This window comes from Ctenopharyngodon idella, chromosome 5 (assembly GCF_019924925.1).
Source record: "Ctenopharyngodon idella isolate HZGC_01 chromosome 5, HZGC01, whole genome shotgun sequence".
Taxonomy (NCBI): domain Eukaryota; kingdom Metazoa; phylum Chordata; class Actinopteri; order Cypriniformes; family Xenocyprididae; genus Ctenopharyngodon; species Ctenopharyngodon idella.
Genome location: NC_067224.1, coordinates 5860898 through 5887296, shown reverse-complemented (window position 1 = coordinate 5887296; position 26399 = coordinate 5860898). Strand labels below are relative to the sequence as shown.

The 26399-nt window shown below is 36.2% G+C and overlaps 1 protein-coding gene and 1 long non-coding RNA gene across 5 annotated transcripts; one reads left to right on the top strand and one right to left on the bottom strand.

Moving 5' to 3' along the window:
- Positions 1–2035: 2035 nt before the first annotated feature.
- On the top strand, positions 2036–26393 carry LOC127512794 (interferon-induced protein with tetratricopeptide repeats 1). Of its 2 annotated transcripts, XM_051894109.1 has the most exons (11): positions 2036–2172; positions 2328–2445; positions 13147–14534; positions 15617–16197; positions 16320–16387; positions 16466–16680; positions 16851–17101; positions 17192–17335; positions 24777–24936; positions 25181–25228; positions 25386–26393. In XM_051894109.1, exons 2-11 carry the CDS (start codon positions 2417–2419, stop codon positions 25643–25645), a joined length of 3144 nt encoding a protein of 1047 aa, XP_051750069.1. In that variant the 5' UTR covers positions 2036–2172; positions 2328–2416; the 3' UTR covers positions 25646–26393. The 2 variants fall into 2 exon arrangements, with proteins under 2 accessions (XP_051750069.1, XP_051750070.1); XM_051894110.1 differs by lacking the exons at positions 24777–24936; positions 25181–25228; positions 25386–26393 and adding an exon at positions 17733–21243.
- LOC127512795 (uncharacterized) lies at positions 4867–10595 on the bottom strand. Of its 3 annotated transcripts, none has more exons than XR_007930259.1 (4): positions 7462–10595; positions 6925–7374; positions 6674–6788; positions 4867–5081 (listed from the first exon to the last, which is right to left on the bottom strand). It is a non-coding gene; the product is annotated as an uncharacterized LOC127512795 (long non-coding RNA). The 3 variants fall into 3 exon arrangements; XR_007930260.1 differs by having other exon boundaries at positions 6674–7066; positions 7230–7374; XR_007930258.1 differs by having other exon boundaries at positions 6674–7374.
- Positions 26394–26399: the final 6 nt, after the last annotated feature.

The following is a 26399-nucleotide window of genomic DNA, read 5'->3' as shown; positions in this document are numbered from 1 at the left end:
ATGACGTCTAAAGTCCCCGCCAAAGGAAGTAGTCCCTTTTAGCAATTTGTTAGCAACCGCCGTTTTTAAGACACAATAAAGGTTTAAAAAATCACAAGCGGGTTATAACTGGTGTGTTTTATGTCATAGATCAAAACCTGAAAATATTTAGAGGCTTTGTTAACCACAGACCTTATTTCGGGTGATTTAGCAAAAACACATTCAAAAAACCCATTGACTTTGGGGCGATGGAACCGGATGTCCTAAAATGCTAACTCGCTTCCGGGTTTTGCCTACAAAAACACGTCATCCCTGAGGTACTCTATTCCATCCAGTTTGTTAGCAACACAACAACAACAAAAGTTTAGGTTTGTTTGAGATGAGCAAATTCTGCGCAGAACCGATCACCGCGAGATGAATGCCGGTTAGAAATAGGCTTGTTTGAGATGAGCAAATTCTGTGCAGAATCGATCACCGGTGATAACCGCGAGATGCATGCCGGTTAGAAATGTGTCCGAGGGTGGGCCGCCTTGCTCTGATGTCATGCCGACGTGTGTCAAAAAAGTCTCGCGACAGCGAGGCGGCCTCATCAGATTCTGCAGTCGGGTGCAGTTGCTCTCCACCGACTGCTTAATGCTTATTGGTTTAAACAACCGTGATGTATTGATCTCTTTTTAAAATTTATGATTTTAAAACTCTAATATCATGATTTTATATGTATAAATTATGTGTGATTCCTAAAGTCTCTGACAGTGCGATCTCTGTAATTAAAATAAAAATGATTGATACACACATCCTTCGAATGGAAATAAATAGCAAGTACTTTGGGTGTATTGTTCATTATGTTTATTTTCATATTAAAGCAACAGAACCTAAATTACATCCAGTTTATCAGCAACACAGCGCACGAGTGTGAATCCCGCGATATCCGCCTTTGATCTCGTAGGTGTCTGATCTACTACGAGAACAGAGAACTGTCCTGCACTTTTTTCACTCCTCCCCTCAGGGGCGGAGCTAGTTGAACACAGCCACGCCTCCTGTCACTCACTCAGAGCAGCGGGAGGCTTCAAGACTCTCGTTCGGTCCGGTTGAAAGGTTTTTGTTATGATATAACAACTAATATGACAACTTTAGCACATTTGTCAGCTAAACATTCATTCAGTGTTTCCCTTTAATTACCCTATACCGCCATTGTTTCGTAATGAACCGAAAATTTAAAACATAATGGTCTCTATAACGTTGTATTTTGCCAACGAACTAAAATCGAAACCGTGATATGGCTTTGTGCCTTTATAAAACAGCAAAAGACAGCGATTAAGTGTATATACAGTCTGTTTGTGCTGCGTGTTTTAAAGAGAAGTGCGTACATTTGCTCACGCGATCATTTGGTGATCAAAATAAAAGCGCAAGGGTTTATCTCTTGCAAGTGAAGAAATTAGTACAAAAGTATTGTAATTTCCCTATACTGTATTGTAAAGTAACTACTAACATTTTCATTTATTTTACAGTGCATTTGCTACAATATATGGATAGCCTATTACTGTCATATGAATAATTATAAAGGCCTAAATCATATTATAATATTATTGTAGGCCTAATAATTGTTTGGCATCCTAATGTAATGTAGACTGAGACTCTATATCACAACTAAAAAGATGTTTGAGCCCTCCTTAATGTCCAGGTACAAGTCAGTGCTGTTTCTTTGGTCAATGTGCACACTGTACATGGGCATAAGTTCTCAGGCTACACCAAACAAAGTTTTGCAAATTCCTGTAGGAAACAATGTACATTTTATGAACTTTACTCCAGCATACTACTATGAAGTTCCTTGACAGTAAAGCTGTTAACGGAAAATTAAATTGTGACTGGACAAAATAGATTTGGGCTAAGCCCCGAATGTTTACAATGTCTGGCTCCGCCCCTGCCTCCTCTCACTGCAGCCGCCTACTCTCGCCTACATTTCAGGCCAGGCTAGGCGCATCTCAAACAAGCCTATTAGAGAAACAGCGCATGAGCGTGAATCTCGCGATATCCGCCTTTGATCTCGTAGGAGTCTGATCCATAGAAGTGGAAACTGTCCGTCTTGCCTGCACTAATTTCACTCCACCCCTCACTACATCCGCCTTCTCGCCTACTGTCGTCTGAATTCCAGGCAAGGCACGTTTCAAACGAGGCTTACTTTAGTGAATCAGGGTAAGACAAAACGCGCTTTGGAAGTAAGAATTGATGGTGTATTGACTCATTTAAATTTTTTTGCTTTTGAAAAAAAAAAAAGTTACAGAAGTGTACCTTTAAGATTGCCAAGCCCAACTGTTCTCAGCTCCACCCTACATCTGTAATGTTTACAGGTTTAATCTTACCGGCCCTAAGATAAAGAAGTTTCAAACCTATTTGACAATACCAAAACGTCCTGCTCCATTGGTATTTTCATGATTTGATGCTTACTGAAGATGGGCGCAAAATGAGGTGGGTTTGTTTGTTGTATTATTTAATGAATTAAATGATTTATGAACGGTATGCATCAAGGAAACAAGCGCAGACACTGCTGCGCCTCAGAAAATGAATCGTTAAACCTTTTCAGACGATCTTTGACGTTAACACACTGAGATAATTTCTCATGGTATAATTATGAATATGTTTTGATTATTTATATATATATATATATATATATATATATATATATATATATACAGGGCTTGACATTAAAGGGTTAGTTCACCCAAAAATGAAAATTCTGTCATTACTCACCCTCATGTCGTTCCACACCCGTAAGACCTTCGTTGATCTTTGGAGCGCAAATTGAGATATTTTTGTTGAAATCCGATGGCTCCGAGAGGCCTGCATAGGGAGCAATGACATTTCCTCTCTCAAGATCCATAAAGGTACTAAAAACATATTTAAATCAGTTCATGTGAGTACAGTGGTTCAATATTAATATTATAAAGCGACGAGAATATTTTTGGTGCGCCAAAAAAAAAAAAAAAAAAACGACTTATATAGTGATGGCCGATTTCAAAACACTGCTTCAGGAAGCTTCGGAGCGTTATGAATCAGCGTGTCGAATCCGCAGTTCGGAGCACCAAAGTCATGTGATTTCAGCATTTTGGCGGTTTGACACGCGATCCGAATCATGATTCGATACGCTGATTCATTATGCTCCGAAGCTTCCTGAATCAGTGTTTTGAAATCGGCCATCACTAAATAAGTCGCTATTTTATTACTCACATGAACTGATTTAAATATGTTTTTAGTACCTTTATGGATCTTGAGAGAGGAAATGTCATTGCTCCCTATGTAAGCCTCACGGAGCCATCGGATTTCAACAAAAATATCTCAATTTGTGTTCCGAAGATAAACGAAGGTCTTACTTGGGTGAAACGGCATGAGGGTGAGTAATAAATGACATTATTTTCATTATTGGGTGAACTAACCCTTTAACTTTTTTGCTCACTAGCCACTGTGGCTAGTGGTTTTCCAAAGTTACTAGCCACTCAGCATTTTCACTGGCCACAATTTTGCTGTTGGGAAATTACATTTTATATGATTAAAGTTGACTTTGGCATGCTTAAATTACTTGATTTTGAGTCATTTTACTTGATTTACAAGATTTAAAACCCTTTCAAACTTACAAATGCAGATTGACCACCCAAATCAAGACTATATGTAGTATATCAGCTGGTATGTACAGTTGTTTTTGTTAGGTTATATAAAAAGAACAAAGAAGCAAATTACAAATAGTAAATTTTTAAAAATCTCTTTCCAGTAGGTTTATTTAACATGTATACATTTATTTAACATATTTTGTTGTTTGATTAACATTAATGACAGACAGGTATTTATTTGGGGGCTGCTGAATGCATGGATGTAATATACTGACACATATTCAGTTTTTTAACCACTCACTAAAAAATGTTGGGTTAAAAATAACCCAACAAGTAACCCAACTATGGGTTAACATAGCACCTTCCCAACTGTGGGTTATTTTTAACCCAATGGTTGGGTTAAAAATAACCCAACAGTTGGGTTAACTATTTACTTTTATTCATGACATTATTATAATATATAAAACATACTTTGTTTTCTAGATTGTTTATTTGTATAAAATAACATGTTTTAACAAATATATTTTAAATTACAAATGAAATATTGTGGAGTCATTTAATGTAAATATCATAAATGTACATACATCAATTCAAAACAAATTTGTACAAACAGTACACATTCAAAACCTACACAAACATGTACAGAGTAAACTCAAAACATAAATATGTATACAGAACACACAAAAATTCAAAATGAACACTACATTTAAACCTACACAAAAGTGTACAGTACAAATATTAAATTCAAACCTATAAATTTGTACAAACAGTACACAATTAAAACCTATATTTAAAACCTTCACAACCATGTAGAGTAAACTCAAAACATACATAAAATGCACATACAGAACACACAAATACAAAATGAACACTAAATGAAAAACTACAAGTACACATAAATTCATAACATTAAATTCTTCAATAAATAAACATATCTTTAATGAAAAGTCAACACTGTAGATTGTATGCATTGATGTGTTGTAAACATACCTTAAGTAATAAAACCACAAATATGTTGGACCTAATGATGATGATCAAAGTTCTTAAGGAGGCAGCAAAGTGTTGAGGGAACCCCTCTTAATACACTAGTCAACATTTCAAGTGGATCAAAACCTTTCATCAAAGTTGTCCCTAAAACCTTCTTCTTAGGACAACTTAGTTTTTAGGACAACTTTGATTAACTTTTTTGATCCACTTCAAATGTACTACTACTGTATATTAAAGTTTGCATGCTACAAAACCTCCTAAATGGGAGCAGAAGGCTTTGAACAGTATTTCATATATATTAAAAAAAAAAAAAAAAAAAAAAAAAAAATTGAAATATACATGCATAGCTTAAAATAAGATCTTCTGTTCAATGCCACAATGAAAAAATAATGTTATTAAAAAAAAAAAAACCTAAAAAAAAAAACTTGGGAGTTCTCTTTGTCCTCAAGGCATCAAGTCATGTGGATCCCGGCTTGTCTCACTGCTCAGGTAATGCGCCATATTAGTGCCAACCTTCAAAGAATAAATAAAGTTCAGTTGACATGCACTGTGACAACATAAGCAGTGTTAAATTAAGTAAAAGTTACACTGAAGCAGTGCTGTACTAAATTAAAATATGGTCACTGAATTGCAACTGCTGTTAAAGGGTTAGTTCACCCAAAAAAATAAATAAATAAAAAAATACAATTCTGACTTATTTACACAGTTAAAGAGTTGCATTCTCATGCTAAACATGACCAAAGTTTCAAAACACGAGTTGTGTGAAGCATGTATGTTTGATTTCGGTGATGAATGCTTTGTGAACAAGTCCCAGATCACGGGCGGTGAGTAAAACTGCATCAAATGTCTGTGTTTTATTGGCAATCGCCACTCAAGTGCATATAATGTAAACGACATGAACGTTTTTGTTCCCTTTTTATTTATAATGATGTTGCAGCTTGCAGACGATCTCTACGCAAAAGCTGCGCGCTCATGACTCTTTAGTTCTGCCCACGGCAGGCACGCCTCCAGGGGCTCGGCTTTTGTGGAAGGGCTCGTTACAGAATATCTTTTATAAATATGATAAAACTAATATGAAGGATGCAATACTACTCTATAGGTACTCAAGATTAACATGAGATTGGCAGAAAATGTTGCGTTACCTACCCTTTAATAACTCATGTCTTTCCAAACCTCAAAGACATTTTCAGAACACAAATGAAGATCTTTTTAATGAAATCTGACAGATTTCTGTCCCTCTGTTGACAGCTACGCAACTACCACTTTTAAGGCCCACAAAAGGTAGTAAAAGACATTAAAGTAATCCATGTGACTCCAGTGGTTTAACCTCAGTTTTAGGAAGCGATGCAAGTATATTCTATATTTTATTCCCTAACCATAATTTTCCACTTTATTTACAAAATAATAATCTCCAATGCATGTTCACAGGAGCACCTCAACACATTCATGTTGTTTTGATGCAAGAGCAGACGTTGTTGTGTAAATTAAAAGTTATGTTTTTTTTTGCACAAACAAAGCATGTGTCACTTCATAAAACTGAAACCGTGTCTGCACAGGACGTGAGCAAAGCGACACATCAAAAGAAAATAGAACCTATTATAATCAGTCATATTGTCTACACTGGATGCGGCGCAACACCAAATTCCCGAGTAAACGGATTCCCTGTTCTATTTCTGATGTAGTCCGAGTGCTCTGCAACGGTCGGTTTGTCGCGTTCAGTGTAGACAGCTTTTAGCTGTTGTGGTGCGATGCGACAAAAGTCTGGTGAAGACAAGATGTGAGGTTAAACCTCTGGAGTCACACTGAGAACTTTAGCAATGTCTACTACGTTTCTGGGCCTTAATTTTAGTTGGGTGGACTGTCAATACAGGGACAGAAATTTCTCTGATTTCTTTAAAAAGAATTTGATCTGTGTTCCAAAGATGAGTGAAGGTCTCATAGGTGTGGAACGACATGAGGGTGAGAAATTAATGACAGAATTTTCATTTTTGGGTGAACTAACCTATTAACAAGCAGAATCACTAAAGGAAAGGAGAAATGGATCCATATGTATACAGAGCAGTGTAATTTATCAAAGCTAATTTTGCAGTGTTGCTTTTACTTACAGGCTGAATGTCAGTTAAGCTGTGCTTCATTTCAGCACCATTTTCCCATTTGTGAGGCATGGCGATGATGGCAGGACAGGGGGAAGGGTTTTGAAGGCAGTTTCTCCATGACCATCTTTGAAAGACAAGTTTAAAAACTTTAATTAATACCACGTGTGTGTGGACAAATTTTACATGCACTTAGACATGGCCAATACATTTTTTCCCAAAATAAAACAACCCTTCACTATTCTGAACATCATTAAACTCACCATTCCAGTTTTTGTTCCAAAGGATCAAATCCATGCAGTTTGTTGAGGTGTTGTATGTCTAATTTACACATTAGCTTGGCTGTGAGGACTTCTTGCATTTTTTTGATACTAAATCGTTGTCAGTCATCAAACAACTTGGATTCTGTTTAAATTAAAACATAATGTATTAAAACGAATAAAGACAACTGAGAAAGAAAAAAAAAAAACAAGAGTAATAAACTGTACCCTAGTGTTTCCCAAACATCCTGGCTCTGTAGTAGCCCTAGCACTGCACATTTTGTCTCTCTAATCCTGTTTCAACTTACCAGCTTGTTAGCAGAGAGACTCCAAGGCCGGAAAAGGGTGTCAGATAAGGAAGTCATCCAAAATGTGTATTGCTGGGGATACTCTAGGACCACAGTTGAGAACCACTGTCATCCAGCAGCATAAAACTTTCATCCACTCCTTGCTCTGTGTTACAATAAAGCAGAAAAATTAAATATTTTCAGCAAAGTAAATTAGTCTTTAAAAAAGTTGTCATTTATTTAAATAGATTACCTTCAAATGTTTCCATTAAATAGCAGGTTGTTGTAGTCTTTGCTTCACAGATTATTCCATTTGTCTAAATCACAAGTATAAACACATTTAGTACAACAAAAATGCAAAAACTGACATAGCTTCATAAGAAACAACAGTATAAAGATGCTTCAGATACTCCTATAATATATTTACATGCATTACTATATATAACATGCATTACGAATATACCACATTTCTGCAAATACAAGATTTGCAGTTAGTGTTACTACAGTAAACCTAATAAACAGTAAATCTAGGTTATTTATCGATAAAAACACACTGTAACTGTCGTTAACTACTCATAAACTAATCGTTCATTGGTTGCACAACGTTTCTCCAGTTTTTTTTTTTTTTTTTTTTTGCGTAAAAGCTTTTGGGAACGATTGAATAATAATTAAAACAGCTCTGTTGTGGTGCCGCATGACCGAGAATCGAGGACCGAGCTCGTGCTTTGTAGGCCGAGCTGATAAACGGTCCGTGCGCCACGGCTCAAATAAGAAGTGCTCTTTCGTTCCGCATTTCTAATCACACCTGTACAAAAAAAAAGTACAAGCTTGAAGCTCAAATTTAGCTGTCATATTATGAAAGATTATCACAAAGACCGTAAAACATGCGTAATGTTGGATAGTGATTGCTGAGACCTAGCCTTCCTTAGTTTAGCGATATATATTTCACAAGACAATATTATTAGTTACCATTGTATGGTAATACATCTCTAAGCAGTTTCGCTTGTATGTTTACTTTATCACTGCTAGCGAGCTGACTGGGATAGCTAACGTTAATCATTTCCAGTCGATCTCACTTACCGGAGAACATTAAAACTGACTAGAAAATTACGACTTAAAAATATAAAATTCAGTTTTAGAATATATGTTATGTTTCAGTACACAATACCTAATGTTATAAAAGTTATATACACGAAAACGACATGACTTACCTTCATAATATCAGGTTGCAGCAGCTTCTTTCTGTTGACTGTCACTGGACCGTTAAAATTTGAACCGTCGTCACAGGATCCGTATTTAACCCAACAGATGGGTTATTAATAAAAATAACCCAACGATGTTAAAAATAACCCAACATTTTTGGTAAATAACCCAACATGGTGACCCAATATGTGTAACCCAACGGTTGGGTTAATAAAATATCCCAACGTTTTTTACTGTGCACCTGTTTACGTCCACTTAAGCCATAACCGACTGTATTCACGCGATAGCCTACTCCACACGATGGGCATTTTGACATCTGTGTGTGCGTGTATTTGACTATTCAGGTGCAAGGAGAACTGATCGCGCGCGCGACAGAGAGAGAGAGAGAGCGCGCTTCTGTTGTGTTGTGTCATTCGGCGATTCCGCCTATCCCGCCTTCACTAACAGCAAGTTAATTGATAAAGAATTGTAATTGAATTGCAGTTTTGTGATACGACGAGCTTGGCTACCTTTCATTTGGCTGTAGGCTGAAATTATATTCAACAAGCCAAAGTGGCTAGTGGGATTGGCTGTCTTACCCGCCACAGCTGAATACCCGGCGGGTTGGCGTGGCGGGTGTTCATGTCAAGCCCTGTGTGTGTGTGTGTGTGTGTGTATATATATATATATATATAAATAGATCCTTACCTTATACTTTATTAACAGGAAGTCTGTTTACTAGTGATTGCATTCTTGTGATGTTAAAGAGATAAAACACATATTTTACAAACTATAATGATGCATTTCCATGGTTACTGGCATTATAAATCTATCATAATGTTTATATATTTTTATATTTTACTCTGTTTTGTGTTAATGCCATTATTTCTCCTTTTTTTTTTTTTTTTTTTACAAAATTGGAGATGTAGGCTAGCTATTGGAGCAAAGTGAACGCAAAGTCATATTGCAGTTCACCACTATATTATCTACATTATACAGCTATAGCCTACTCCTGTTCACTTTTATGCGTTTACCCAACTAAAATTCTATAGTGTCTGAGATCCTCAGAAATGTGAGAAGTGTCCATTAAATAATTAAATAGTGTAAGCTTTTTTTTTTTTTTTTTTATCATCCAGTGTTACAATTTTCTATTTTGAGTGGTTGTCATCAATCCCGTTCATAGGCGTAATTTGCGGGTGGGACGGGTGGGACATGTCCCCACCACTTTTTGAAACATTTTGCGGCACGGATACATCTAATGCGAAAGAAACGTCTCTAGTTGATTAACAATTCGTTCGTTTGTGTTACAAAATAGGCGATCTATCGCTGGGATGTGTTTTTTCTGAAATCATGTTGAGTGCTCGTTGCCGCTGGCGCTGTTATCAGTAGCGCAACAGTGTTGGCGCTCGTGCACACTGCGCAGTCTTTACACGGACTAGCGCTTCAATCTGTCGTTCCGGTGAAATCACAAAACAAAACGCATATAAACGTATCCCTGCTCCTGATATACAATCACTGATAAAAATCTTTGGTTGTAATGAAAAAATAAATAAATAAATTGTAAAAGAGTAAAAAAAAAAAAACTGTAAAAGAGAGGTATCTAATGCCACACAAATAAGATTCAGGTGTTTTTTGTTAACTTAACTCACTATGTCCGTATCACTGAATGAGTTGTTTGCTACTGCAAGTTTAATCTGCTAGATCAGCCGAATTCACAATTGAATCATTCAGTCACGAAATCGGTCGAGATCTCGATTTATATACTTCACGTACACACTGCAGCTAAATTCGGTTGTCAGTTCACCTTTTAGTGCTTAATCGCGTGCTGTACACAAACAGTTCAGTAAAATACGGGAGTGACAACCGCATTCTACAACCGAATTAACTCCCGAAAAATACGGGAGTGACAACCGCATTTACAGAAATTCCACGCAGTGTGTACGGAACCGAACTTAACAACTATGTGTCTCTCTTCTGTATGCGCGGTGAATCACAGAGAAATCACTAGCCCTGACTCATTCGAGTTGCCAGATCTTGCTAGAAAAATCAGCGAACAAGAATAAGCCCATAATAAACCGAAATAAATCCAAATGTTTATTGCTGAAAGTAACACCAAAATATCACGATTCATGTCTGCACACTTTAATAACTCCATAAACCCGTTAGCTTTATGAGACGAGCTTAAACAGCAAGCCCGAAATAATGAGTGACCATGGCAACACAGAAAGAGAGGGCTCTGTGTGAAACAGGCTGGACACGCATAAACAAAACACAACTCCTCCGTCGACTGTGTTAGTGTGTTTAGTTAAATTGCTGAAACGAGTGTTTTGTCACTGTAATATTACAGGAAAGACGCCAGAACGTCGCTATGGTTTCCAAGCTGTCAATCATCGCATTTTCGAGAGCGAGTCCTGTTCCGTACACACATGTAATGACAATTTAGGGGATTCACTCCCGCATTTAAATGCGGTTGTCACTCCTGAAACTTACAGTGTGTACGTGGCCTATAGTGAATCACAATATTTTTGTAAGCCATCAATAACCTAATAAGATTTTTTTGAGTATGTTTTAAGGATAGTACACAGAATAAATGATTACACACCATCTGAACATAACATATCTTTAAAAAAACAAAAGGTGTCCTAAAAAAGTACTTCAAATATGTTTTATTGAGAGTGGCCTACATTTACCTGTTGAGACGTGCCTTCACAAGCACCTGTAAGAGCTTTTGTGATGTTTGAGTCGACGGAGGCGCGACATGCAAAAGGTGCGTTTGCAAAATATGCTGTATTTTTGTAATCCGCTAGGTGCTGCTAGTGTCACACAAACAACATACTTCATTTTTAAACGGATCAGTTTAGGACACGATCAGACCATAGGATCAGACACCACAAATAAAAAACACCGTGGCGTCAATTTAAATGTATGCCAGAAGTATCCTACTTTTTTAATTAATAATTAAAAATAAGTATAATATAATTAGTATTAGCAGTCTATTATAAATAAAAAGTAGAATGTAATTATAATAAATATAAGTAGGCTATAATAAATAAAAATATCAGTATCAGTAAAAATAAGTTGAAATTACAAACTGATGACTTTAACAAACGCACAGACTATTGATTAACATCCTCTGATAGTTACAGTAGGACTGTCTTAAACAATTTATAAGTTTTTATACAAAAAATTAGGCTAATTTCCCTATGGAAAAAATTAAATACTATGAAAATAGTGTAAGTTATGATTTTCCCCCATTTGGTTTAGTCTAGTTAGTTTTGTATCAAATAAAATGTGATTTTCGGTGATCGAGATCTGGTGTGTGTCCTATAAGTGGTTACACAAGCTGTTGTCTGCTACATCTTTATTTCCGCTAAGGCATTTTACTTTAGAATTTGAATCTGAATGTGGATTTATTCAAGAGATTGAATGGCAACATTATGTCAGTAAAGTATAGAAATATAGAAATTGTTATACGCACACACAAACACATATGAATTTGGATGTTAGGTTTAGGGTGCTAAAAAATTTCGTTAACTACACTCAAATATAATTTAAAAACAATAACCTCTGTGTGTGTGTGTGTGTGTGTGTGTGTATACATGTTATTCTATCCCAGTGGGGACTTCAACCTGAATGCACACAGACTCATGGGGACTCATGTCACCATGGGGAAACAAGCTTATAAATCATACAGTTTGTTTTTGTTTTTTTTGAAAATGTAAACATGAAGAAAGATTTCTGTGATGGGTACACTGTAAAAAAAAATCCGTAGTTTTTACAAAATAATTTTGGCAGCTGCGGTTGCCAGAATAATTTTGTAAAAAAAAAAAAAAAAAAACTGTAAACACATTTACAGAACAAACTGTAAATTTTACAGTATAAAACTGTAATTTACAAACAAGAAAATTTGAATGTAAACCAATAAATTCAACAATGCACACTACTATTAAAATCTGTTTTGTAACTTTAAAATATACTGACAACCACCATTATAATGCAGGTGGTAAACGACAAAGCCACATGAAGAATCAGAGTTCATCACAAATAGCTTTTACACGAGCTGAAGTATATACTTATATAAAGAAGGTGCACAGAGTGATTCACGCAAACGCAAAACACCATCATGGTAACCCACAACACTTACACAATGCAATAAACATTCATTAAACAGCAGAAGAAGTAACATAAAACTCTAATGTACATAACTGATAACAAAAACTATTAAGAAACATGATTATTTAAACAAAATACTTTCAAATGTGGAGTGTCACACAGGGAATTGTGGGAATATCAGTTTACAGTTTTTGACTGTAAATTATACATTGATTTGTTCTTTTTTACTTCTAAAAATTGTAAAATTTACAGCATTTTACTGTGAAAATTACATAAAATGTCTGGTAAGAGCTTTTACAGTTTTTCCCTGTATATAGTACTGGAACTTACTGTTAACCCATTTACAATTTTTATCCGTAGCGTTTTTACAATAATTTACCGTCAAAATCACATTCATTTTTTACAGTGTAGGGTTAGTGTAAGGGGATAGAACAAAGTTTGTACAGTATAAAAACAATTACGTCTATGGAGAGTCCCCACAAGGATAGCAAATCAGACGTGTGTACATGTTTTTGTATCATTCATATGAATGTATCTGAAATGAACTCTGCTCTTTGTCTGAAAACTGTGACAAAACTACAGTACATGACTCATATAAATGAAGTGTTTAATCATTTGTCTCAGCTTTCCTTCTTTTTTTCAGTCTTGAAGGTGTTTTAAAAACCAAACTGCTTCAGCAGGAGTGCCACTTTACTTGGTCTCTAAGAGAAGAAGACTTTGTTCTCTGTGATTTACTGAATCGTCTGGAGGAACAGATTCAGTTGGAATCTAGAGAGCCAAGAGTAACACGAGCTTACAGCAGCTTTGGATTTGTTCAGTATCTCTATGGCAATCAGCAAGAAGCTCTCGCAAATCTGCAGAAATCAGTGCAGCTCGCAGAGGAATACTACAGAGACAGTGATGAAGCTCTTATTGTTACCTATGGAGACCTTGCCTGGTTGCATTATCATATGAATGATTTTTCTACATGTCAGGAGTACTTGAGACAGTTAGAGAGGATCCACACAAAATTTTCTGAAGGATTCACTCATACTGTTGAGGTACTCAGGGAAAAGGGTTGGGTTTTTCTTAAATTCTCTCACAAATACTACAATGCGGCAAGGGAATGCTTTAGACAGGCCCTTGAAATGAACCCTGATGACAGTGATTTAAATACAGGCTATGCTATCGCCCTGTACCGCACGACCAATGAGACCTCTGACCCTTCAGACTCGCCAACAATAAAACAGCTCAGAAGAGCTATACAGCTAAATCCAGATGAGGCTGTTCTATTAGTGTTGCTAGCTCTGAGAATGCTGCATAACAGAGATGATGGAAAGATGCTCGATGCTGCATTGCAGATGGTGATTATGGCACTGCTGAAGTCCCCTGAAAACCCACATGTCTTTAGATACACAGCAAAATTTTGCCGCCAATTAGGAAACATGGACCCTGCCATTGCTCTACTGGAAAAAGCCCTGATTTCTACTCCAAGCTCAGCCTTTATACACCATCAGTTGGCTATGTGTTACAAAAGCAAAAAAATATTCCTGGAAATGAACTATAGGACACATGGTAAAAAAGAGTCATATGAAATACAGCAATACCTGCAAAAGTGCATCTATCACCTGGAGAAGGCGGTTTCCCTAAAGCCCACTTTCATTTATGCCATGGCAGATTTAGCAGTGCATTATGGACAACTTGGTACAACTAGGTACTTCAAAGCTGAAAGACTGTTTGAAGAAGCATTTAAAATTGCTAATGAAAAGCAAGACCTGCAGGCAGTTCATTGTTTTTATGGCCAATACCAGCTCTACAGCAAAAGATCTGAACAACTGGCCATCTATCATTTCATGGAAGGTCTGAGGTTGCAGCCAAAATCAGAGCAAGGCAAATTGTGTGAGAAGAACCTGAACAAGGTGATTGAAAGGGTGAAAAACCCAAATAACAGCGAGGTATGTGCTATACAAGGATTCATTCATGAAGTGAAGGGTGAAAATCTCAAGGCTGAAGAGTTTTATGAGAGAGCCCTAAGAAATGGGCTTGATTTAGGTAAGTACATATTTTATTTTGTACGTTATATTATAAGTTTATGTTTTAGTTAAGTTTATTTTTTATATAATTCTTTTATAATTAGGGGTTGGGTTACATGAAATACACTGGTCTGTTATTTATCTATTTTTTTTAAATCCCCAAAGGTATTAGAATGTACACATACAGGTAAATGTTTTCACAAAAGGCATATGACTTTAAATATCTGGTTGTCAATATTTCAAGATTTCAGATAATCTTGGAGTTCAACTATTTAATAATGTATTAATGGATCTTGAGCATTTAGGTTAAAATATTTATGATCCATAACCTATTGATTCAGAATGTTGTCAAGTGTTGTATGAATTTATTCATTATTTTAAACCAACATTTTGACATTTCTTAAAGAAATATGTAGGTGTTGTCCAAATTTTGTCTACCAGTACACAGTCACAGTCTTCCTACTCTAAAGTGTTTGATTAGTTGATGGCTTCCTAAATCAATGGTTTTTAAACTGAGATCTGCAGATGACACACTTAAAGTGTGTTATATTTATTGGAAAAATAAATGGTTTAAACAAATATTCTTGAATGTCCTGGCACATCACAACATTTTGTTATTCATGTCAAGACCTGGTGATTCTACAATATAGAAACTCTTGTTACATCCATTTTTGACCATAGATATGTGTGTAATTCAGCCATTGTCCTTAATCATATTTATTTTTCATTATGGCCTATTTATTATTGCTTCATTTATTCAAGATCTTTAAACATGATGGCACTGTAAAATATATTGTTTAATAAGATTGACCTTCCTTATTAATGCATTATTCGTTAATTTGAAGATTACATTTAGGAGTCATTCATGCAAAAATCAAAAGAAGTGTTTTCATTTTCAAAGTGTTAAGAACTTTGTCACTGTTTTAGGATAGCATGACATTAACATTGTAATGATAATCATTGTCTATATTGTCACAATCTTTAATAATCATTTGTCACTGGTCATATGTGGAATTAAGAGAGATTTCATTTTCCTTTAAAAAAGGCAAGTTAAATGAGCCTTTGTAACATCTCATTTATACAAATGTTTGTTTTTTTTAGGTGAAAGCTGTCTTCTTAGAAAGATGAGGATTTGGCTCATGAGTTTCAGTGAAACAGTAAAATCTGTTTTAAGCCTGATTTTTGATGGAGGAAGTTATAATGAAATTGGCAGTGGTAGGCTTAAGAGTTTCAAAGGTTCAATGAACAAGAAGATGGTGCACTTGGTTGATATTGATATTTGCAATGCCAAGAGGATTCTTAGATGGGAAAAGCTGACTCCTGGGCCTCATGCCATTCTGCTTGCATTGTGTCTGCATGAAAGCCAATTCACAGACCAGACCAAAGAGATTCTTGAAAAGTTAGAGTTTCTTGGAGAGAAATTTTGGAATCACGTCATTGTAGTATTTACAGAGGGAGACTGTAGTATAAATGAATATACTGGAGCTCAGAGAAGCGTATTAGAGTGGCTTCGTGAAAAATGTGGACACAAAACCTACATCTGTGGCTCTGAACCAGAAACTACAGAAAGGAGAGAGCTGTCAAAGAAGATACAGAGGATGATCAGAAGAAATAATTCAGTGCATCTGGTATTACCAGAAATTTCAGATGGCGATTCTAAGTCCCCTTCAGACATTTTAAGGGTAAGTCACTGATTCATTTCTTTTAAAATGATCTCTTTGCAAATGCAAATATGGTTTTATAATTTTATGTCTAATTTGACAATTTGATTACAATGCACTTAAACACTTTTTGTTTTTCACAGAAGCTAGATGTAAAGGATTATTTGTTCACTCCCGAGGTCATCTTTCAGGAGGGGCAAAGTAAATACAGGTACATATCAACAAACAGGTGAAGTAAGCTATTTAAGTGTATCAGTTTGTATTTATATTTGATATTTCTTTGAAATAGGTTACAGAGCAGCCATGCAGGCTGGTTCCATTGTGAGTTTACAAAGCTTGGTTTTAACATGAAGGGTGAAGGAGAGGTGCTGTACAGCACTGTTCTTCAGGACGACGACTGTCCAGTACCTGCCAACCATTACCAAGCAGGACCCCTGTATGATATCAAATGTGTTCAGGGTGAGCTGTCCCAACTCAGTCTACCTCACTGTGAGACCTCCATTGGTGAGTTGGCAATCTAATGAACTTTATGAGAGATTCTGAATGTAATCTGTGAATAATGCAAAGTGAAAAAAAATGTTAAAATATAAAAAAACATAACACTACATTATATGTTTACATTTTCTAAATGTAAAAGACATAGCAAAATTATTATTTTCTTATTATTATTTCAGAGGATGCCTACCACTTCATGTCAGTTGTACATTACTCTGATCAGATTGTTGACGTTCTGAAACCTCAGAATATCACGGAAACACATGTTACAGTGAGCATCCCAGGAACATCAACGTTTTTTATTTCCAAAATACAAAACTGGTTTACGGGTCATTGGTCTAAGACACATGGCCAAGTGATGCTGTTCTACTTAAAGGAAACGCATAGGCTGCATGTGTTTCTACAACCACGCAATGTGGATCCCAGAGAAGTATGTTTTTGAGTTACTGTGTTAATTTTTCACCTTATTTTGTCTGACTTTATAAACAAATTACATTTTCTCTGTTTTTTTTTTTTTCAGGTGAGAAAATGTAATAAAGATTATACACTAATCCAATCAGCTTGTGAATGCATGCTCACATATAATTGTGAGTACAGCATGTCCTGTGATCCTGCTGAGGAACATGAACTTTCAGAGAGGCCAGTATCAATGATACAACCGTCGGTTAGTATGGTTTAGAATAAGAATAAGGCATGGTAAACATGACAAAGATGTGAGATTTCTCAAAGCATCTATTTTCTAATGAATAATGGGAAATCATTTATCAAATAGTTTATATACAACCCTATTTCCAGTAAAATTGGGACATTTTATTAAATGCAGTCAAATCAAGAATTTGTGATTTGTTAATTCTCTTGACCCTTTATTTAACTGACAAAATTACCAAAAAAAATTGCTTTCACTGACCAACTTTATTGTATTTTGTAAATATAAACAAATTTTGTTTTTGATGGCTACAACACTCCAAAAAAGTTGGGACAGAGGCAAAATAAAAGTGAAAAGATTATTGTCAGAGTCATCATCACAGCCACTATATAAACCCACACACCTCATTCAACAGTGTCTGGTCTCGTTGTTCGATGCTGAACTCACCTGACTACCTACCTGTGGATACTTACCTGATTATCCCGTCTCGAACTGTCCAGGCTTCAGTCCTCAGTCTACAGACTCAGAGCATCTCCCAGCCATCCCGTTCACCAGTCTTGTCTTCACTCTGTCTGCAACAAATTACAAATTATGGGATCCAACTCACCATCTGTCTTCCAGGGCTTCATGAACGAGGTGTTCCAGGAATTCCTCCATCATTTCGTCATTGTCTATATTGACGACATCCTCATATTTTCCTGGAATTTCCTTCCTGGGATTTGCAAATTTCTACAGGAGATTCATCCATAACTTTGGTACCACTCAGTTCACCACTCACTTCCCTGCTTTGCAATGGGCCCAGGTCTCTGCTGTCAGCATTCCACCAACTGAAGACAGCCTTCTGTACAGCTCCTATCCTGATCCATCCAGATCCAGAACTCTCCTTCATCATCAAGGTTGACAACTTTACCAGGGTAAGAGCTGTACTATCTCAGCGGCAGGGTGAGCCTCCCAGACTCCATCCATGCGCCTTCTTCTCTAAGAAACTGTCCCTGGGGGAGCATAACTATGAAATCGGAAATTGACTGCTGGCTATCAAACTGGCCTTAGAAAGGCCAGTTTGGGAAGTCTCCCAACTAGCCACCAGTAACAGCTGAAAATTAGCAAAAGTCCCACGCTGTCTTCCTCAGGGTAAACATTTGCTACTCCCTGTTCCAAGTCAACCATGGTCCCACATAAGTATCGACTTCCAACTTCTTACGAGTTAGTGTCAGTTTAACATCTGGATATCATCCACAATAAAATGGCTAGACTGAATGGAAGATACAGGAAATCAGGAGATACCTGCGGTGGTAACGTACCTGTACAATTCTGTCTTGAACTGTCCAGTCTTCTGTTTTCTTCAGTCTTCAGCATCAGTGCATCGTCCAGTCACCCGGTTCGCTATTCACCTCGACTCACTATCTGCAACAGATAAGAGCTGTCACTTCTCTGCTAGTATCACCCCATTGATCTGCTACCCAGTTACTCACCTTGTTTCTCACCTGGTGTTTCAATAAACTTTGTTTTGATATTACCTGTCTTTGCATTCTTCTGTTCAGTGACACTACCATACATAATATTATGAAAAGATTCTCAGGCAATCCAGAGAAATCTCCATGTAGGGGAAGGCAGGAAACCTCTGTTGAATGTGTGTGACCTTCAAATCCTCAGACAGCATTGCATGAGAAACTGTCATGCTGCTGTGTTAAATATAGCCACATGGGCTCTGGAGTACTTTGGAAAAGTGTTGTCACTTAACAACCTGCCGCTGCATCAAGAAAAGCAAACTGAATCTCTGTTATGCAAGGAGAAAGCTATACATCAGTTCTTTGCAGAGATGGTGCAGAGTTCTCTGGGCCCGAGCTCATCTCAGATGGTCCAAAAGACAGTGGAAATGTGTGCTGTGGTCAGATGAGTCCACGTTTCAGCTTGTTTTTGGAAAAAAACAGACATTGAGTTCTTAGTAGATGAAAGAGACCATCTAGACTTTAATCAGGTGCAAAAGCCTGTCATGGTGTGGGGGTGCGTTAGTGCAAACGGCATGGGTGACTTGCTTATGTGTGAAGGAATCATTGACATGGAGGTGTATTTTGGGATTATAAAGTGACATATATTAATATATCTCTGTATAATCCCAAATGTCCCAATGTACTATATAATTTCAGTCGAAGAAATCGTGGCCTAATGGTTGGAGAGTCAGACTGGTAACCTGAAGGTTGTGGGTTCAGTTCTCAATACTGGCAGAAAATGACTGCCCTCGAGCAAGGCACCTAACCCCCAATCTCTTTCCGGTCGCCACAGCACTGCTCCGAGTGTGTGTGTGTGTGTGTGTGTGTGTGTGTGTTCACTACTCTCTACTGATAATGTGTATGTACACTAACTTGGATGGGTTAAATGCAGAGGACAAATTCTGAGTATGGGTTACTGTTACCATACTTGTCCTTCACATGTCACTTTCACATTAATTTGTTAAACAGTTTCTTGTTAGTTAATAGAAGTTACTACTAGAATGTTGTTAATATTGTATAACTCATTTGTTCTCATGTAGTTATTCATTAATGACGGAAAATGTTTCTAAAGTTTTAGTCTTTTTTTTTGGAGTGTGTTGCAGCCATCAAAATCAAAATTTGTGTATATTCACAAAATACAGTTAGGTTGGTCAGTGAAAACATCTTTTCTTTGTACTTTTGTCAGTTAAATAAAGGTTCTTGATTTTATTGCATTTTGCAATATATCTAACTTTTCTGGAAATGGAGTTGTATTTAGTTTATCTACCTTTATGTCTATCCTTATCTACCTAAATGTCTTGAAATTATCCATAGCATCTAAAACCTCAGTTTTTTAGGTTTTCAGTGTTGTGCTCAGTATTGTAATTCAAAATTACTGATATGCATGTCTATGCATGTTTTTCTGCATTGCTGCATGGTTCAAAGTATCAATATACTTTAAATTGAGGCCAGCAGGGGGTGCTCACTGTGTGGTCTGTGTGGGTCCTAACACCCCATTATAGTGATGGGGACACTATACTGTCAAAAAGCACCTTCCTTCGGATGAGACGTTAAACCGAGGTCCTGACTCTCTGTGGTCGTTAAAAATCCCAGGATGTCCTTCGAAAAGAGTAGGGGTATAACCCCGACATCCAGGCTACATTTGCCCATTGGCCTCTGTCCATCATGGCCTCCTAATCCTCCCCATATATACTGATTGGCTTCATCACTCTGTCTCCTCTCCACCAATAAGCTGGTGTGTGGTGGGATTTCTGGCACAATATGGCTGCCGTCGCATCATCCATGTGGTGCTGCACATTGGTGGTGGTTGAGGAGATTCCCCCTTCCATATGTAAAGTGCTTTGAGTACCCAGAAAAGTGCTATATAAATGTAAGGAATTATTATTATTATTATTATATCTGCCCATTCCAATTATCACAAGAATGCCCAATAATCTCAGACAACTCAAACCAGCCATTATAATTAAATCTAACTGCCTTTAAGCCTTTGAACCAAATTAGTCAGAGATTAATTATGATTAGATCTGGAATATGTCATTAAATGGGTTACGAAGAATGTTAGAAATTTATCCTAAAAATACTTTCCAGTTTTCTGTACAGCCGTGGCCAAAAGCAGTATTGGCAGTGACAAAAATTGTGTTTTGCAAAGTTTGCTGCTTATTGTTGCAATTGTGTGTTTATTGTCGTCACATTTAATCAGTCACAGCGTTTATTCACCCGCTGCTACAGCACATAGCTGGATGCCTTTGTCCATATAAGGGATTTTCTGGAACGTCATAAGTTAGTACTTCTACAAATCCATTTTATACTTTCTGTGAGAGAGTGCCCTCTGGCTTCGAGTATGAATGAAACATATGTTACACAAGAGTGTTAGTGCTCCATAATGTTCAGATCGTCTCGTTTCGGATAAGAATAAAATGACCGGTCATACATGGACTATCTTGTCTCTTTGAATTTAAATCTAGATTTATTCACATTGGCCTCTACGTGAACACACTTGCCCAAAAAGAGTGTAGGGGACGAATTTACGTTTTTTTATTAAAAGTGCGTTTTATTAAAAGTCACTGATGGTGATCCATTCCTGCCCTATTAGTGTTGGCAGTGGCATGACACTGGACTTACAATGATTGGAAGCACTTCTTCCCTCCTTTTATAGCAATCTGTTATAATATATATAGAGGGATTTCATCTGACACTAGTACTTGTTCACACTTTCCCATGATATGATTAGTGAACTGATGTTAGCTGGTCATTTTGTACCAAGGCCAAAAAACTGTGAAATTTGCAATTATTTAAAATGCATCTGATCACTATGCAAAATAATATAGAAACGATGTGAATCAACACCACGTCACAGACACACAAGGCTCTCCCTCCAGTCAAACACAGCGCTCACTCTCTCTGGAATACTAATTACCCGGACATGCAAGTCATTACTGCCTTCATTAGCATGGCTACGTATCCATCTTTTTCCATGCCCCATGATGCTTTGCGCAAATTAACTTCCATTACTAACGTCCATTAAACAATCTGAGAAAGGTTCGCTCTATGAACGCAATATTAAGCATTTTTAAAAACTGTGTACAATGAGATGATTCTACTCACCGTCAAACATTAAAAGTGTAGAGGTGTTAACAAACAACTACAACAGACCATCAATATCCCAAAAAACTTGATTATTTCAGCAGAAATATAACAGACATGTCGAATGTCACTGTAGTGGTAATATTATTATGGTATATACATTGCCTTAATCAAAAATGTCATTAACTGGAACATTGAGTGATAATATTTCAAAGTGATTTCTGTCATTTTGACAGACAATTATTGTATTACTTATACAACCCGAATTCTGGAAATGTTGGGATGTTTTTTAAATTTGAATAAAACAAAAACTAAAAGGCTTTCAAATCACATGAGCCAATATTTTATTCATAATAGAACATAGAAAACATAACAAATGTTTAAACTGAGAAATTTTACACTTTTATCGACTAAATGAGCTCATTTCAAATTTGATGCCTGCTACAGGTCTCAAAAAGTTGGCATGGGGGCAACAAATGGCTGAAAAAGCAAGAAATTTTGAAAAGATTTAGCTGGGAGAACATCTAGCAAATAATTAAGTTAATTGATATCAGGTCTGTAACATGATTAGCAATAAAAGGGATGTCTTAGAGAGGCAGAGTCTCTCAGAAGTAAAGATGGGCTGAGGCTCTACAATCTGTAAAAGAGTGTGTAAAAAGATTGTGGAATACTTTAAAAACAATGTTCCTCAACGTCAGATTGCAAAGGCTTTGCAAATCTCATCATCTACAGTGCATAACATCATCAAAAGATTCAGAGAAACTGGAGAAATCTCTGTGCGTAAGGGACAAGGCTGAATACCTTTATTGGATGCCCGTGGTCTTAGGGCCCTCAGACGACACTGCATCACTCATCGGCATGATTGTGTCAATGACATTACTAAATGGGCTCAGGAATACTTCCAGAAACCACTGTCAGTAAACACAATCCGCCGGGCCATCTGCAGATGCCAACTAAAGCGCTATCATGCAAAAAGGAAGCCATATGTGAACATGGTCCAGAAGCTCCTTTGTGTCCTGTGAGCCAAGGCTCATTTAAAATGGACTGTTTCAAAGTGGAAAAGTGTTCTATGGTTCTATGGAGTCCAAATTTGACATTCTTGTTGGAAATCACGGACACCGCATCAGTAAGAAATAAAATGATCAGAAGTAAAAGAATGCAGTGACTGAAAAAAGCTCTTGCCATAGATATTCTTGTTATACCACGTCACGTTAAATTACCAAGCATTACATTATTCTTCTGATGTCTGAAAATAGAACATAAAGGACATTTTACACCTCTTTCAGTCAAACTGATGGATCAGGATTCTTTGTAGTGCAATCTTATAATTTAAAATGATTTGTTTCAGTCTTTTTGAGTCGAACTTCTCCAAACCTGGAAGTGCCTCCCATAATCTAAAATGCAGTAGGCTCTTTAGGAAAAAGGTGGAGACTCCTCTCACTCTTTGCTCTGTGACTGGTCACCAACCCGGAAACTCAGGCTGACTCCTTGATCCTATGATCTAGAAAACTATTACTCTTTAGTTGAACTCCTTCTGGATTACTTACCTAATTCCCAACATCTCCTTCATTCTCCAGTCTCCAACGAACTCCTTCATAAGCCGAAAGACTCTGGTTTGTTACTATTTACCTCAATAACCTGGACATGGACATTTCCCTTACTGACACTTCACTTACCCACTTAAAGAACATTCATTCAAATAAACTGTTTACCTGTTATACACACCCACTTGCCATACACCTCTGTTTAAGATGCATAGACTTGCCATATCAACTCCATTTCATGCTTTCCACTTACCTGCATATCTACCTGTTACCTGCATTTGACCATTCAGGTGCAAGGAGAACCGATCGCGTGCTGAGAACTGCCTATCCCGCCTTCACTAATCGATAACGAATTGTGATTGAAAGCATGCAGTTCGCAATGTGTGGGTTGTCATCATTAATTTTGAAGTATTTCCACTCCCTTGAGGCTGACATTATTTCTGCTGCTGCCGGGGGTATTTTTACGAGTACGAGTACAAGTACATGAGCTTGGTATCGGGCCCAATACCGATACTGGTATCCCTAATTCTAATAGATGTTTTCAAATGACAGAAAAAATATTAATGTATAATATATAATAATAATATAAATCTAAATGCACATTTTTAGCCTATGTAAGCCTATATTTTTGAAGCACTGCAAAATCAAACTGATTAAACTTAAATCCATGATTGTGCCAATATTATCCAATTTATTTTCTACATTAAAGTTTATATATTTAAACTATACCTCATTCTTAGTATACTTATTATCATTACCAAAATCAGCAACCTCATTTCCGTAACCTATATCATTACCGCAACAAGTGTTTATTTAATATTTATTTAATAGATATTAGTTTGAAAAATATTAGTTTGCTTTTAAATGCATGTGCAGAATACAATATGTTCTTTCAGGTTTGCCACATCATTTTGAAAATATGTCAGGTTTCATTGAAATATAAAAAAAGAGGTTGTAAATTGTGGAAGGTGTTGCGGTAATCAGAGAAATCAATCAAAAAAAAAAAAAAAAAAAAACTGTTCATTTAAAAATAAATATTATTTCAGAATTTCAAGTAACTCTCCATGACTGTTAATAATCCATTTTTAAAAATGTGAAAATGTATTTGGTTTTCTAACAGTGTTGATGAGATTTTTTTAGGACTTGTTTTGGAAAATGTGTTCAAAAAGGTCTTAAATTGTAAGTAAATGTTTTTAAATTAATGTTCACAAATACTCCAAACTTTGTTTCTAATGTCTGGGGAAAAAAATGGTTAATTAAAGCATTTTTTAATTTTCATGTTTGAAATTTTTAAAACCAAGTTTTCGTGTGAATCACCTATTCTCTCTTTTCTTTTTTAAGCACACAAAACTTCGATGTGCTAAGCAGTGGAAACATTACTATCCAACATTTGACATAAAGTTACCAAATGGTGTGATGAATGTGGGATTACGCCTCAAAAAGAAAAAACCCAAGAAAGTAGAGGTTAAAGTTGAATGGAGCCTTGACATAGCACTGGCAGGTAAGTAAGATCCTTTACTGTAAGTTACTGGAATTTTATAAAGATTTAGGAAGTAAATAACTGACATGACAGTAGTTACCATCAAAGACACTGGATACTCTTCTAGACTGCAACAATACGAGCATTGCACAATGTAAAATCTGCATGAATTGTTTACCGATTTTACTGATCATAAATAAAGGCATTTATACTGTGAATCTCTAAAGAGTTGAAAATTAAGACATCACAACTTTTTATCTTACAGACTATACAGCAGAAAACAGCAGACTGAACCTATCAACCGATGAGCAGTGTAAGCACATACATTCAACAACAATTAGCCATTTTATTTACATTTGAATCGGCTAGTATGCCGTTTTTGAATTGCAGTGGAATAAATTATTAGCTTTTTTTCTGTCTCACGGTCATTTGAATATATTATTAAATGCAATAATGACTACATTCTACAGGTGTATCCTTTCTGAAAAACAACAAAGCTGCACTTATCCGAAGGGTGAGAAATGTTGATGCCATTTTAGATCACCTTGGTGAAATCATTGCAGACGAATTGTTAAGTGAAACCAGAGCAATGACAACACCTCAGAGTAAAATGAGGAGCATCTTTGAGATCATAGAAACACGAGATTTTTCATCACAACTGATATTTTTCAACGCGCTTTACGAAGCAGAAAAAGCTCTTATAGAAGAAATGAGAACAGACAAGAACTAAGGCAACAAATGCATGTGAGATAAACAACAGAGACACTGAACAGAATAATGTAGTAATTTATGTTAATTTCTCAAAGAATTGTTATATTGTCATTGATCAATGAACTTGAGTTTTTTAATATTTTGAGGTTTCTACTGCTTTACTGTGTAATGGGAGAATGATTGTGATGATGGGTTTGTCCAATACGATCACATGTAAGTTACCTGTAAATAATTGTATAAGTTATCAGTAATTGTTTCAGATGAAATATCAATATAAATATATTATTAAATGATAAAAGTTGATAAATCATGTATATTATGTCTAAAGTAATGATGTGTAAACTGCTGAGAATGTGTTTTTATAAGCAATTTGGTTCAGATATTTTGCATTAATATTTGTAACTGAAACAAACACAACTGAAACTACCTGTCTTTGTGGGAATTGCTGATAAATCAATGTTTAATTCATAAATGCAGATGTTTGATGACTGTCCCACTGTACTGAGGGTCCTCAAGCCAATAACTAATGTTATGTGTTTTTTTAGACAAATATGGTTTACCTTTTTTTTGTATTTTCTAACCTTTTTGTATTGTTGTTATATAAACGGTAAGCCTGCGCATGTTGTTTGAATTTGTACTCAGTCTGTGGTGACATGTTTTTGTAGTATTGTTAGAAGGTTTGAATTTGATTAAAACATCAACTCTATTTCCATTATTACCTGTATGTTCAAAACAATAATAAAAAAAATAACGATTAAAAAACTCAATTTCCC